Here is a 14,715-nt window from a genome sequence, read left to right on the forward strand (position 1 = left end):
TTCGCCACACATTTCAGGCATAGTTCTGTAGCCGAAAGGTCGTGTACCTCCCTTCAGCTCGAGGATCTTTTTTCCAGTGAGGATTTAGTTAAACCACTATCAACAACATACAAATCTCTATTTAGGGAAACACCTCCAGGGGTATCTAGATGCTGAGAAAAGTGGGAGAGGGAAATACAGATATCCAGGGGGAAGATTGGGACGATATGTGGGACCAACCCTTCAAGCACTTGGTGTCTGCCAGGGATTGTCTGATCCAGTTTAAAATTCTTACATCTAAATTTACTGTATGCCGGCCAGGTTGTCACGCATCTACCCCCTCCTTTAGTGGTGAATGTTGGAGATGTTCATTCTCCCCAGCAAATGCGGAACATATCTTTTGGAGCTGCTCAAAGATCCAGAGTTTCTGGTTTGGGATCACCTCCTGTATCTCTGAGGTCCACAGTGTTCCGGTCCCTATGATGCCAAGGGTTTGTCTTTTTGGTTAGGTAGAGGAGGTGGTTCCTTTCTGGCACATTGCACCTTGCTAAATATTAGGGTTATTTTATTTTATGGTAGGAAAGCTATCCTGCTACAATGGAAAAGCCAGGTGCTCCTGCGCTGGCATATTGGAAGGGACTGGTAAACTCTGTGATCCATCTTTAATCGAGCAAAGTATAGGTCAAGGGGTTGCGGGAAAAAATTTGATAAAGTATGACTCTTCCTCTACCGTGGGTTAAATACATGTATGTTTAGGGGATATAGTCCCTACAGTTGGATGACATGGAGTGGATAATCATGGGATACTACAGAAAATGACTGCATAGGTACTTTCCCATCTATCCCCTCAGCTAGTGTTGAATATCCCGCCTGATAAATGACATGGTATCACCTTGTTGAATCAATGGGTGTTATTACTTTGGATTTCCTTTTTTTTTACTGTTGGTCGGAGTTTGGGGGGGCGAGGGGGGGGGGCTTGTTGACTTTGGATAGTTGAACTATGTTAGTTCAGTTACTGGCCCTGTGTGGTCACCGGATGGAGTGGGTATGTTGCCTGCTCCGCTCCTTTGTGTTCTATGTTTGCACTGTATTGTATGTGTAAAAACTTTAAAAAAAAAAAGAGAGAACAGGCTGTCGCTGTGGAGACTGACCTTTTGCAGAAAGCTTGCCTGCAGCATGATGGCGCCATTTGCTGGAGGAGGTCAGCGATTATGGCAGAATCCTAAGAAAAATGCAGATTGGACAAGAGACTATCCACAGCAGGATGAAAACCTAAATGAGGGCTGTAGTATACTTGTGTATGATAAAAAAGGGCAATATGACAATTGTCTCCCTCTTTCTGGACCCAGCCAAAAAAAAAAAAAAAAAAACAAACTTAAGAAGATGGACAGAACTTCTAGGTAATGTATCATCTTTGCTATTTTACTCTAACTACTATGCAACACCGTTTAGATATGATTATGTACTTGTTAGTGATAACAGATTAGCTTAAATCAGCGATAGACAAAATAGAATAAATATTTCAGTTGCCTACAAGGTAACACCTTTCAGAATCCTCACTTACCTTCCTTATATAGTTAACATGACATTCTCCTTTCTGTACATCTGGAGGACAATTAGGAGGTATAATATAAGAATGATTTGTGCTTTTTTCTTTTGCCCACTCCACAGGCGACTCCAATTTAATCTCAATATAATTTTTTTCTAAAATATATTTAGTGATATCAATGGTCTGTGAAAAAAAAAATTAATGCATTGGTCATGGAGTTATTGTGATATTTAAAGCATAATTTGTAGCATAAGCCGAGTTTTTAAAACAAGCCAAAGTAAAAATGAATTAACAGTAAAAGGTAATTATCCTTAAAAAAAAAAAAAAAAAAAAAAAAATGGTCAAAGCGGTATTTTAACCACTTCAGCCTCAGAAGGATTTACCCACTTCCTGACCAGGCCATTTTTTGCGATACAGCACTGCGTCGCTTTAACTGACAATTGCACGGTGCAACGCTGTACCCAAACAAAATTGACGTCCTTTTTTCTATAGAGGTATTTGATCACCTCTGCAGTTTTTTTTTTTTTTTTATAGTGGAAAAAATAAAAACAAACAATATTTTTACTATAATAAATATCCCCCAAAAAATTCTTCATCAGCTTAGGCCAATATGTATTCTTCTACATTTTTTTTTAACCAAAAATAAGGAAATAAGGGTATATTGATTGGTTTGCGCAAAAAGTTATAGCGTCTACAAAATAGGGGATATATTTATGGCATTTTTATTAATTTTACTAGTAATGGTGGTGATCAGCTTGTCTAGTCTGGTTTCTAGATCTTTAGCCCTTTGTCAGGACAGAATTTTTTTAATTCCAATTTACAACTGATAATGAGATTGGGGGGGGGGGGGGGGGTTATTTACTAAAGGCAAATCCACTTTGCACTGGAAGTGCAATCGCTGTAGATCTGAGGGGGACATGCAAGGAAAATAAAAAAACAGCATTTTTTGCTTGTATGTGATTGGATAAAATCAGCAAAGCCCCCCCCCCCCCTCTATTTAAAAAACCTAGTGTTTATTTATTGAAGTATTCCATGCACAAGCCAATCCACCTGTACCACAAGCTTGAACGCGTTTAATTTCATTAGAGCTTATTCGTAGAGACTGGAATACTTTAATAAATATACACAAGGTATTTAATGGAGAGCGGCTTCCTTTCCTTTGTGATTGGAAGTGTTACATCTTGGATAAAGTTAGGCACAAACATTTTTTTTTTTTCTTACAGAACAAAAAAACACGCAAACTTCAACACAATATGAAATGCACTTAAAATGAATTACTCACATATCTATTGAACATGTTTTGAGTTTTCATAACGGGAATATTATTTAAAGTAATTGTAGAAATGGTATCTATCCCTTCGCAAACCAAAACGACCTTCTGCCAAAGTCTATAAAACAAAGGACAAAATTACTTCTGTTTAAAAATCCCATCTAAAGCAAATCTTTCTCCACAATATGCATTTTAGTCATTGGTATTCATCAATCACATCTCCTTGTCTCCTAACAAAGATACATATACTACCAGCTCCCCCAGCTAACCTTCCCCGTGCTCCCTTACCACTCTACTCTGTCAGAACTACTACACAATATCTGTTGTCTCCAGGTATGGTGGAGAATGAGCCTCCTCCCATGCTTTACTACTCAAGCCTAGCAACTAATTTCCATGCCCAATAACTACCACCTGTAAGGTCCAATATGCAAGTTATACAGAATTAGGATGGCAAAGTAATGGAGTATAGGGACCAACAGGACCCCTGATGGCTCACATACCAGAGGTTGCAAGTTGAAACTAATGCACTATAGTATGCAAATTTAACAGCAAAAAAAAAAAAAAAAATTATATATAGAAATGCATTACCTTCCATCAAATTTATAAAAAATAAAAGTTGTCACCAGATAACACTAATTTGCATCTGGACCACTCATACCAAGCTCCCCTTCTTCAAAGATCCTGTGACACCATTACTCTAACCAGAAAAAACATCCTGAGTGACTGGCAGTAAGTAATACCAACCATTATCCGGCTGGTACAGGGTACCCCCGCCACACCAGGTTCTATTTAATTTTTCTTTTCTTGTATACCATGGATAATAAAAGTGGGAGTAGGAACACCCTAAGGTAAAAAGGTTCAAAACCCAAGGTTGAGGGGGAACACATCTAGAAACGGTGGTGGGAAGCAGTCCCCAATGCTGAAAACATATTACAATTCAACTGAACAAAATCCTTTAGTGCTACAAACAACTATGTAAGGCAAAGGTCTGATACAAAAAAAAAAAAATAATAATTCAAATTCAAAAGAACTTTATTAAAAATCTTCCAGATATATGAACAAGGTACGTAGCACTCAAGTTGTCGAATATCAAGAAAGTACAAAAGCTACTGAGTCACCATAGTGCAGAAACAACGTAGGCATCATCCAGCAATAGTCAAACATAAATAAGTAAAGACATAATACACAGTTGCAATATAGAATAAACCAGTGCAATTACTCAACCTCTAAAGGGGGACATATAGCAGGACTCCTCAAGAGAGGGAAAAAAAAAAAATCCCAGATTAACCTAAGAAGAGGGGACAACAAGACAGTAGAGAAGTGGAGAAGGGAACAGTGGGGGAGGGAAGCTGGAAGACGGTGGAGAGGAGGAAGAAGGGAAGGGGACCAGGAAAGAAAAAGGGGGGGGAGTTAAGAAAGGTAAGAAAGGAAACAGGGTAGGAGCCCGCATCATAAAAACAAGGATAGGCCAGCAGGTAGTCCAGATTGAGTCAAGGCTACAAAGGCGGGTCAACACGTGCACCAGTGGTATATTTAAGTTTTGTGCTGCCCTAGGCCCGACTAAACCCATGCACCCCTAATTCAAATATGACCCACCCCTTCTTGTCAAGGCCACACCCCTTTGAGTTTAAGTCCTGTCATCCGTAAAACACATACCTTCCCTTTTAGGCTCCATCTTTTCATCTTAGAGCTCCACCTCTTCCTCTCTCTACATTAAAAGTGGGTACCAAGTGTAGCCTCATCACTGCCCTTCAGTGCAGCCTCACCGGTGCCCATCAGCGCAGCCTCAATGCAGCCCATCAGGGCAGTCTCGCCAGTACACATCAGCACAGCCTCGCCAGTGCCCATCAGCGCAGCTTCAACAGTACCCGTCAATGCAGCCTCATCAGTGCAGGTTATCAGTGGCCATCAGTGCGGCCTCATCAGTGCCTATCACTGTAGCAAATAAGTGCAGCTTAAGAGTGCCGCCTAATCAGTGGCAATCAGTGCAGCCTTAACCTCTTAAGAGCCCTTTAACACTGAAAGCGCCCGGGCGTCATCGGTAAAGTGACGCTATTTTTAGCGCCGCTTTACCGTCGTTTTAGCGGCGCTATTCAGCCGATAGCGGGGCAGTTTTAACCCTCGCTAGCGGCTGAAAAGGGGTTAAATCCGCCGGCAAAGCGGCGCTGCGGGTCGTTTTAACCCTTTTTTCGGCCGCTAGAGGGAGTTAAAAGCGCCCTGCTAGCGGCGAAAAAACCCCTGATTGCTGCTAAAAATATCGGCGTTTTAACAGCGATGGCGCCAACACCCCAGTGTGAAAGAGATCTTCGTGAAAGTTCATGTACTGCAAAGTTTGCAGTACATGAACTTTCACGGAAGGTGGACTGTTTAATGAGTTTGTAGCAAAGGATCACTTTATTGCAGCATCATGATCTGTAAATTCATTTCCATATTGAGCACAGATTAGCTGCAATAAAGTGATCCCATGCATGTGCTCAATAGAAGAGTAATAGTAATGTACTTTACTTTACCTGCTGTCCTGGCTAGAGGGTTCCCCTCGTGCTTCTCTCTCTCTCCTCCTCCTTCTCGTCCTGTCATCAGACAGACCCCGCCCCTGGCTGGGGAGACGAGCGATGCAAGAAAGCCAAATGGAGGAGGGTAGAGGGCGGAGCTTTAGGCTCCGCCCCCGCCCATCCAAAAACCGTCCGCTTATGGGGACGCGAGTAGCTTCCCCTACGGCCAAGCACGCCATCGCACCACAGCAAACCCTGTATTTGTGCGGGAGAAGGCCGCGGGACCCGGGAGGCGGGTGGGGGGGGTGAGGCAGCTGTTTCGCCGCCCCCCCGCAAAGTGCCGCCTTAGGCCTAGGCCTTGTTGGCCTAGGCCTAAATACAGCACTGACGTGCACCCCAGGAGTCTATCCATGCAGACCAAATTTTATCAAAATTTTTGGAACAATTGCAGTTAAGATAGGTAAGCTTATATAGCAGAAAAAAAAACGCAATAATGGTAGTACGCTAAGAGGTCACAGTAGGGGGCTGAGTAGACTTCTAGCAGAGGAGTATCTCCCTGTGAGCATAGAAGGAGGCGTAGCAAACAATTTTACATATTTATCCATAGGAGGGTCCTCAAAAACGTTCAGAAGCAGTGTCTTTGGATCCAATCTGAGAGTTAACCTACACACAATATTAATGTCTGCTACAACCTCCATCCAAAACAACTGGAGAGAAGGGCATGACCAAACCATATGGAAAAAGGAGGTCTAATTGAATTTGAATTTAAAATTGAAATGGAATGTTTAGGGAGGTCTTCACACTGCATTACATTTATGGTAGAGAGATTGTCCTATAACATTGTATAGCATATGGACAGCTTTGCAGGTATAAGAAGCCAAAAGGTAACCCAATTCATCAGATTCTGACTAACTGAAATACTACTTTGGGATGAATTTGCCTGTTAAAGTGAACTGTTGCAATGTCACTGCTTTTCTCTGACAGTTATGCCGCGTACACACGGTCGGACTTTTCATCTACAAAAGTCCAACGGACGCCGACGGACTAAAGCTGGCTGGTAATCCGATCGTGTGTGGGCTTCTCCGGACTTTCAGCAGACTTTTTCAGCCTCAAATCCGACGGACTTTAGATTTGAAACATGCTTCAAATCTTTACGTCGTAACTACGACGGACCCCGAAATCCGCTCGTCTGTGTGCTAGTCCGACGGACAAAAACCCATGCTAGGGCAGCTATTGGCTACTGGCTATGAACTTCCTTATTTTAGTCCGGTGTACGTCATCACGTACGAATCCGTCGGACTTTTGTGTGGTCGTGTGTAGGCAAGTCCGTTCGTTAGAAAGTCTGCTGCAAGTCCGCCGAAAGTCCGCCGGAAGTCCGCCGGAAGTCTGTCGGACTTTTGTAGACGAAAAGTCCGACCGTGTGTACGCGGCATTATGCCGCGTACACACGGTCGGACTTTTCGTCTACAAAAGTCCAACGGACGCTGACGGACTAAAGCTGGCTGGTAATCCGATCGTGTGTGGGCTTCTCCGGACTTTCAACTGACTTTTTTAGCCTCAAATCCGACGGACTTTAGATTTGAAACATGCTTCAAATCTTTACGTCGTAAGTACGACGGACCCCGAAATCCGCTCGTCTGTGTGCTAGTCCGACGGACAAAAACCCATGCTAGGGCAGCTATTGGCTACTGGCTATGAACTTCCTTATTTTAGTCCGGTGTACGTCATCACGTACGAATCCGTCGGACTTTTGTGTGGTCGTGTGTAGGCAAGTCCGTTCGTAAGAAAGTCTGCCGCAAGTCCGCCGAAGGTACGTCGGAAGTATGTCGGACAGGCTGTCGGACTTTTGTAGACGAAAAGTCCGACCGTGTGTACGCGGCATTAGGCTTTGCTGCATTTGTTTTTTAGCCATCAATGTAAAGTGTGTGTAGTAAAATAGGTAGTTTCAGAAACCACAATCCCTGTGTCTGCTCTTGCCTTGGTTGACCACAACCCTTTTGCCATATCCTTTGCTTGGTTCTACAAACAGTGTAAAGCTGTCCATTAAAATGACAACTCAGCCTAAAAAAATAGATTTCCACATTTTAAGTAAAGATACTCACTCATTTTAGGTTTTGCCTCTACTTGACATTAGAAAGTTAAACACATTTACTTCAGGAGGGTGAAAAAAAAAAAAACAACTAGTTTATAGCTGCAATTTTTGATCAGTGGCTTCTTTAAAGAATGAGTTAGATCATTAACATTTGCATCTGCAGAGACTAACTAACTCTAAGATACAAGAACAGAAAATTATCACTGCAGGATAGAAGCAGTTAGTAGAAAAGGCAAGGACTTTGCAGTCAAGGACGGAACAAAACAGTCTTCCACGAAAAGCTTTACACTAAATACGTCAATCCCTTCTATGGTTTCAAAATTAGTTAAGACCAGTATAAAAGGAGGAATAAGCAGGAAATTAAAAATGACAATAAGAAATGTTATATTTTTTTCAAAATAAAGGTTTATGGATTCTGAACTGTCCCTCAACTGATACATTTATAGTAATTAAAGTGAACCTAAAGCTGACCATACATGGATCAAAATTTGGCCCATTTAGCAGAGACCGGCTGAATATTGATCCATGTATGGGCAGGCTGGGTTGTACTCTATCGATTGACTTATGTACAACTAGCCTGTCGGTGGAAGTCAGTGGTGCTGATCAATGTATTCTGACGGCGGGGTAGTCTCCCAAATGTCAGAATACAAAGACTCAGAGGGAGGAATCCCCCTATCCACATTAAGTGTGTGGATGGAGGAATTGAGTCATTTTCTTTTGTGCAACCCACTGGTTGACCAAAAAAACCATGATTCATTTATGGCCATCATCAGGTACATTTTTTTTCACATTAAAGTGATACTAAAAGGTTAAAAAAAAAAATTAAATAATAACAAACATGTCATACTTACTTGCTCTGTGCAATGGTTTTGCACAGAGCAGGCTCGATCCACTTCTTGTCCCCAACGCTCCTGGCTCCTGCCCCTTGATCAGTGCCCCCAATAGCAATCAAGCAGCTTGTGTCCATAAGACACAGAGCCACGGCTCAGCCCTACCCTCTCCTTATTGGCTCACTAGCTGTGATTGTCTCAACCAATGAGGAGAGAGAGACCCGGGACAGCCGAGACTCTTGTGCACATTGCTAGAGTATAAGGTGGGGCTGTGGGGAAAGTAGCACACAGAATGTTTTTTACCTTCATGCATGGAATGCATGAAGGTAAAAAAACCTTCAGCCTTCCCAGCCACTTTAAGTACCATATTTAATCAGCATATAACACGCATCTTCATTTTAGGAGGGAAGTTTCAGGAAAAAAAAAATAAAACTTTAAAGAACTTTGAAATAAAATAAGGGTCAGTGCCCATCAATGCAGCCTCACCATTGCCCATCTGCAGCCTCACCATTGCCCATCAATGCAGCTTGATCAATGCCCATTTGCAGCCTCACAATTGCCCATCAATGCAGTCTGATCAATGCCCAACTACAGCCTCACAATTGCCCATCAGTGCCCAACTACAGCCTCACAATTGCCCATCAATGCAGCTTGATCAATGCCCATCTGCAGCCTCACAATTGCCCATCATTGCAGCCTGATCAATGCCCAACTACAGCCTCACAATTGCCCATCAGCAGCCTCACCATTGCCATCAATGCAGCCTGATCAATGTCCATATGCAGCCTCATAATTGCCATCAATGCAGCCTGATCAGAGCCCATCTTCAGCCTCACCTCAGATTACTGCTGCCTCAGAGGGGACGGGGAGGGAGGCGGAATGAGCGCCGTCAGATTACATACAGTGAGAACACTGGTCCAATGCAGGCCCAGGAGAAGGGACTTCCTATTACAGAGGCCGCTGAGTAAGTAGATTATCGCTGTATGTAATCTGACAGCTCTCGTCCCGCCCCCCTCCCCTCCTAGGCAGCCCAAATTGCAGTATCGGCGTATAACACGCACACACTATTTTCACCCGATTTTCAGGGTGAAAAAGTGCGTGTTCTATGCCAATAAATACAGTATATGCATCCTTAGTAATGTATAAGTGTAAAACTTCCAGGTATTTAACACCTCTCATAGAGTTCACAGTAATCCCCTCGAAAATCTGTATTTCTCTCAAGAAGCGCATAAAAAGTTGATTCAAGGATAGCACAATTATGTAAATTGCAGGGTCTGTACAGTTCTTGGTTATGTTCACAATTGTTTGCCATATATCAGCCTTCTGCTGCAGCCTCTCACCTTCTGACTTACTACGATGTTACAATCTGATAACAGAGAGAAGGAACCAAGGAAATGTCTACTTCTACCTGCAGCATACTGATGACTAATCTCAGCCTAAGCTGAGGGAAAATTATACATTTGCTGTATTGCCTGATCTCAAGAATTCGTCAATGCAGACTTGCAAAAGTACTGAAAGGTTTATTTTAAAGCAGAACTCCAGGCAAACAGCTGTATGGGATCCGTTTTATCCATCAAATTTTATTCCCTGCCCTGTTAGTCTTGCTAACAATTTACAAGCTTTAACCTAGTACACACGGGCCGAATGTCGGGCTACATCATATGGCAGCCGGTCTGACAGAAGGCAGCCGTTGCAGCTGGCTTCTGTCGAATATGTATGCTGGAAAACCAGCGGCCATCTGGCCCCCGATCCCAGCGCTCTCAGCCAATGGCTGGGTCGAAAAAAAAAAAAAAACTAAATGGTGTGTACTAGGCTTTAAACAGGATATCTATAAACCATGTCAAAGTTGTGTGTAATAAGGGGGCATGGAATCACATTGTTTAGTTTGATGTTTCTGAACCAATTGCAGAGATTGATTTTATCTAGGGTTGTCCCGATACTGATACTTGTACTCATGCAAATGCTCCCGATGCCTAGTCCAAAACCTGGACACCCAGGAACAATCGGTGCGGTGGCGGGGAAGTTATAATCACCGATCTCCCTGTGTGGCTTTCAATAAAGCAGCTGAAAGCTGCGGAGGGGAGAGGAGGAGAAGCGCACAGGGAGATCGGTGATTATAACTTCCCCCGTCGCCACACCAATTGTTCCTGAGTGTCCCCTGCATCCTCCTCCAGCTCCCCTCTGTGTCCTCCTCTGTGTTCCTCCGGTCCCCCCCCTCCTCCTCCTCCTCCGATCTGCCCCCCCATCCTCCTTCAGTCCCATTCTGTGTGCTCCTCCAATCCCCCTCCCCCTCTGGTCCCCTTCTGTGTGCTCCTCCGATTCCCCCCCCCCCCCCCCCGTCGTCCTCCTCCGGTCCCCCTTCGTGCCCCCTGTCCCAGATCTTTCAGGATGGAGAGCGGAGGAAGGAGCCTGTAAATATGTCTTCCTTTTCTGAATGCACAGAGTCAGGGATCACCGACTCTGTCCATTCATAACTGAGCATCGTAAACCGTGTTTACGATGCTTCAGTTTATGAATGGAGGGACGTCGCTGTATCCTGTCCATTCATGTTCAGTGCAGCTGAGGCTGCTGAGAAAATCTCTATCCTCAGTTCCTTTCAAAAGGGGAGATGTCAGGGGTCTGTTTAGACTGCTGACATTTCACCAAAGCCCCCCCTACAGGGTTGAAAATATATATATATATCACATTGTAATAAATAAATACTCTAAAGTAAAATTGTAAAAATAAAATAAACACTGACTAGTATAAAGTCAGAGGTGATTGTCAGATTGAAACTGTACCCCAGTTTACCAACCCTATACCCACTTTAAACAGTTACTTGAATATTATAGAATGTGTACCTGATATTAGGAGAAAGTGTAAACTCCTTGCTGTATATCCATTCATCACGTGCGATCCATTTGTAAGCAATATCATTGAAACGTAAGTTAGGATCCTTAAAAGAGTAAAAGAATGAATTACTTGGCACAGCACATTAACAATACAATTGCAATTGACTGATTCTATTATATTGTACACTATAGTTATTCAACAGTGTTCATTCAAAACATACAGGGGTTGATTTACTAAAGCTGGAGAGTGAAAAATCCGGTGTAGCTTTGCATGATAGCCAATCAGCTTTTAACTTCAGCTTGTTCAATTAAGCTTTACAAAAAAAAAAAAAAAAAAAAAAAAAATGGAACCCGAATGGTTTCTATGCAGAGCTGCACCAGATTTTACACTCTTCAGTTTTAATAAATGAGCCCCACAGCTTGCCTTTCTCCTCACCCACATTACACGTCTTTACCACTTAAAGTGTTACTAAACCCTGGACCCTGCATTCACAATATCCGGTCTCCCACAGTACACCGAACATGGGAATGTAATGTTTTAGTAAATATAAATTGCTAAATCCCTTTTCTCATCCTCAGTCTTGTGACTTCTATCAGTTCCTGCTTAAAGTTTGTAGAAAGAGTTTTCATACTGCACTGAGCTGTCCCATTAGGATGCAGCACCCCTGGCCCTCTGTCTGGACAGTGCTGATCGGCCCTGTGCTGATCACATGCACTCGCCCAATAAAATTAAAAAAAAAAAAAAAAAAAAACCACCACACACACGATCTAGCAATACACACCAAACTGAGCATGTGCAGCCTGACTCCAGTAGCTCTGTTTTATCTGGACCTGTTCTGGAGTCAGTGGAAGAAGAGGAGGATCTGTGCATACAGGATCAAACAGCCTTTTTACAGAATGGAGGATTAACCCCTTAGGTTCCACAGTGAGTATAACAAGCATGCTTTATTGTATATACAGACTGATTTTACTGTTGTGGGTTTGTTCAGTAACACTTTAGTAGATATAAATTCAAATCTAAAACAAACCACAGAGGGAGAGGTCAGCTTAGAAAGCCTCTATTGCTTTTCTTTGCATAGGTTTAATTTAGGCTGGGTTCACACTTATGCGAATTGGATGCCAGTTTCCCCACATCCAATTCGCATCTCAGAAGATTGTGACTGGCTCTCAATGGAGCCGGTTCACACATCTCTGGGGTGGCTGCGGAGCAAATTGCACAGGGGTCCGGTGCATCTTTGGCTCCATTTTATGGGCTGAATTCAGTTAAAAATTTGGACCCAATTCATCCCTGAAACAGAGAAGAGGGACGCATCGGACCCATTTTAAGTGTGAACCCAGCCTTAAAAGGTCAATGCTAGCAGCTTGATAACACAGTTTCCACTCAATACATTTTGATATACAAATAAGAAATATAGCAAGCTTTGGGCAGACTAAAATAGTACTGACAAAATAGGGCTTATAATGACTTCAGTACTTTCTTGTCAGTAGAGATGAGCTTACGAGTCCTCCAAACTCACCTCTAGTTGAAATTGCGCTCCTTTTTTTTTTTTTACTCCAGTGAGCTGCGGGCCGGGTTGTTCCACCACTGCAGCTCACATAAAAGAGGTGAGCTGTGGGGTGCGAATGACTCGGCCCGTACCTCATTGGTGTTTAAAAAAAAAAAAAAAAAAAAAACACACCACACAACACACAACATGACTTTAAAGTAATGCCCCGTACACACGATCAGATTTTCTGACGGGAAATGTTCGATAGGAGCTTGTTGTCGGAAATTCCGACCATGTGTAGGCTCCATGGGACATTTCCCATCGGAATTTCCAACACACAAAATTTGAGATCTGGATCTCAAATTTTCCGACAACAAAATCCGTTGTTGTAAATTCCGATCGTGTGTACACAATTCCAACGCACAAAGTTCCACGCATGCACCAAATCAAGCAGAAGAGCCGCACTGGCTATTGAACTTAATTTTTCTTGGCTTGTCGTACGTATTGTACGTCACCACGTTCTTGACATTCGGAATTTCCGACAAGACTTGTGACCGTGTGTATGCAAGACAAGTTTGAGCCAACATCCGTCTGAAAAAAATCCATGGATTTTGATGTCGGAATGTTCAATCGTGTGTACGGGGCATTAGGCTTGATAGGAGTTTGGAAGCTGCCCAAGCTCATCTTTGTTTGTCAGTATCTCAGAAAGTACTGTGGCCAGAAGCAGCCAGAACACGAGCATTTTCATAAGGAGATCAGCAATATCAGAAACTGTATTTCTACTTTCTCATGTTCCCTTTTCAGAGTGTTGCCTTAGTGAAATAACGAATAGGAGTAGAAAGTCCATACCTTTATGAGCCCCCAGGAGAATAATGCAGTGTGCACACAGCCAGGCACGTCACCATACAACTTAATAGAGCTGTTTGAATTACGGAGAGCCCATTTCCCATTCAAGCTGTACACCTGTACATTAGCATTATGTTCCCGCAAGCTGCCATACGTAACCTGCAGTAGTCCCAAAACCATCCACCACTTGGCACACCTTAGTACTGAATCCAATCCTATAGCCATGGCTTTAACCAGAGCTGCAGAGTGACTCTTATCTGCTAGCAGTGTAGCTGATCTCCACTTGCTGAAATCTGAAGTCAGCTGTATGCACAATTCATCCCCATGATTGTGTGCAGATTGCTGTGTGCAATGGCTTTATTATAGATACTGGCTTCCTCCTTCTGCTGTGGAGTCATGTGTCATGACTAGTGCCTGTCCAGGGCGGGGTTATCATGCTGACTATTATTCCAGGGGTGGTCTTATATAGAAGGAAGTGAAAAAGAGTATGTGAACAAAGACAGCTTCATGATCATGCTTACAGAACACACACACAGCTTACTGACGGCACCTTTCATAAGGGTAAAGGTGGCCATACAAGTATCAGTTTTCTAAATAAGCTAGGTACAAGTAATCACAAACAAGAAATGTATTATCTAATAAAGTTTTGGACTGATGCAACAATCATGGTATCGATTGAATATACGATCTACTAGAAATGATCTATTAATCATTTGATCGATCTGTATTATGATCAGTTGCCCTGCGTATTGAAACGAATGAGCAGCTGCGATTCTGCAGCACCGCAACACGGGCGCTTTTAACCCTTTCTTTGGCCGCTAGCAGGGGTTAATAGCGGCCCGAAAAGCGCTGCTAAAACTAGCGGCGCTTTACCGCCAACGCCAGTATCGCCCCAGTGTGAAAGTACCCTAAAACAGGCTGAAGCTCACTAAATGAATCAAATGGTAGTACTGCATTTTACAATTCTTAGGCCTCTTTTACACGGGCTGTCCAATCAGATTCGCCTGTCAGCTTTTCAGGCAGATCTGATCAGACCCACCAGTCTCTTCTATGGAGCGGCGGATGTCTTCTGATCGTCTGAACCGATCCTGTCCACCAAAAACAGATGGATGGTGGTCCTATTCCCCATCCGTCCGGTGGATCAGATAGAAATGGTCAGGCAGTCTGGTTCCATCCAATTGCCCTATATAGGAGAGCGGGACTGCGTCCATGTCCCCTCTGCATAGTGGAGCGGACATGGACGGAGGGATCCCGCACTGAGAAAGAGGATTCCGCTTAACGGAGGGTGCCCGCGTGAAAGAGGTCTTTTTTGATCATTTTAGTTGCATTAAATCAGTGG

The 14,715-nt window shown here is 43.2% G+C and overlaps 1 protein-coding gene across 1 annotated transcript in view; it reads right to left on the minus strand.

The window, feature by feature from the left end:
• Positions 1-13,808, minus strand: part of MANBA (mannosidase beta) — an 89,444-nt gene extending 75,636 nt beyond the window's left edge. Inside the window, exons 1-4 of the mRNA XM_073601666.1 lie at positions 13,380-13,808; positions 11,053-11,147; positions 2,811-2,916; positions 1,544-1,711 (exon numbers count right to left, since the gene is read on the minus strand). Coding sequence (XP_073457767.1) covers positions 1,544-1,711; positions 2,811-2,916; positions 11,053-11,147; positions 13,380-13,601 — 591 coding nt within the window. The 5' untranslated portion in view covers positions 13,602-13,808. The remainder of the gene's footprint in view (positions 1-1,543; positions 1,712-2,810; positions 2,917-11,052; positions 11,148-13,379) is intronic.
• Positions 13,809-14,715: the final 907 nt, after the last annotated feature.

This window comes from Aquarana catesbeiana, linkage group LG01, assembly GCF_042186555.1.
Source record: "Aquarana catesbeiana isolate 2022-GZ linkage group LG01, ASM4218655v1, whole genome shotgun sequence".
Taxonomy (NCBI): Eukaryota; Metazoa; Chordata; class Amphibia; order Anura; family Ranidae; genus Aquarana; species Aquarana catesbeiana.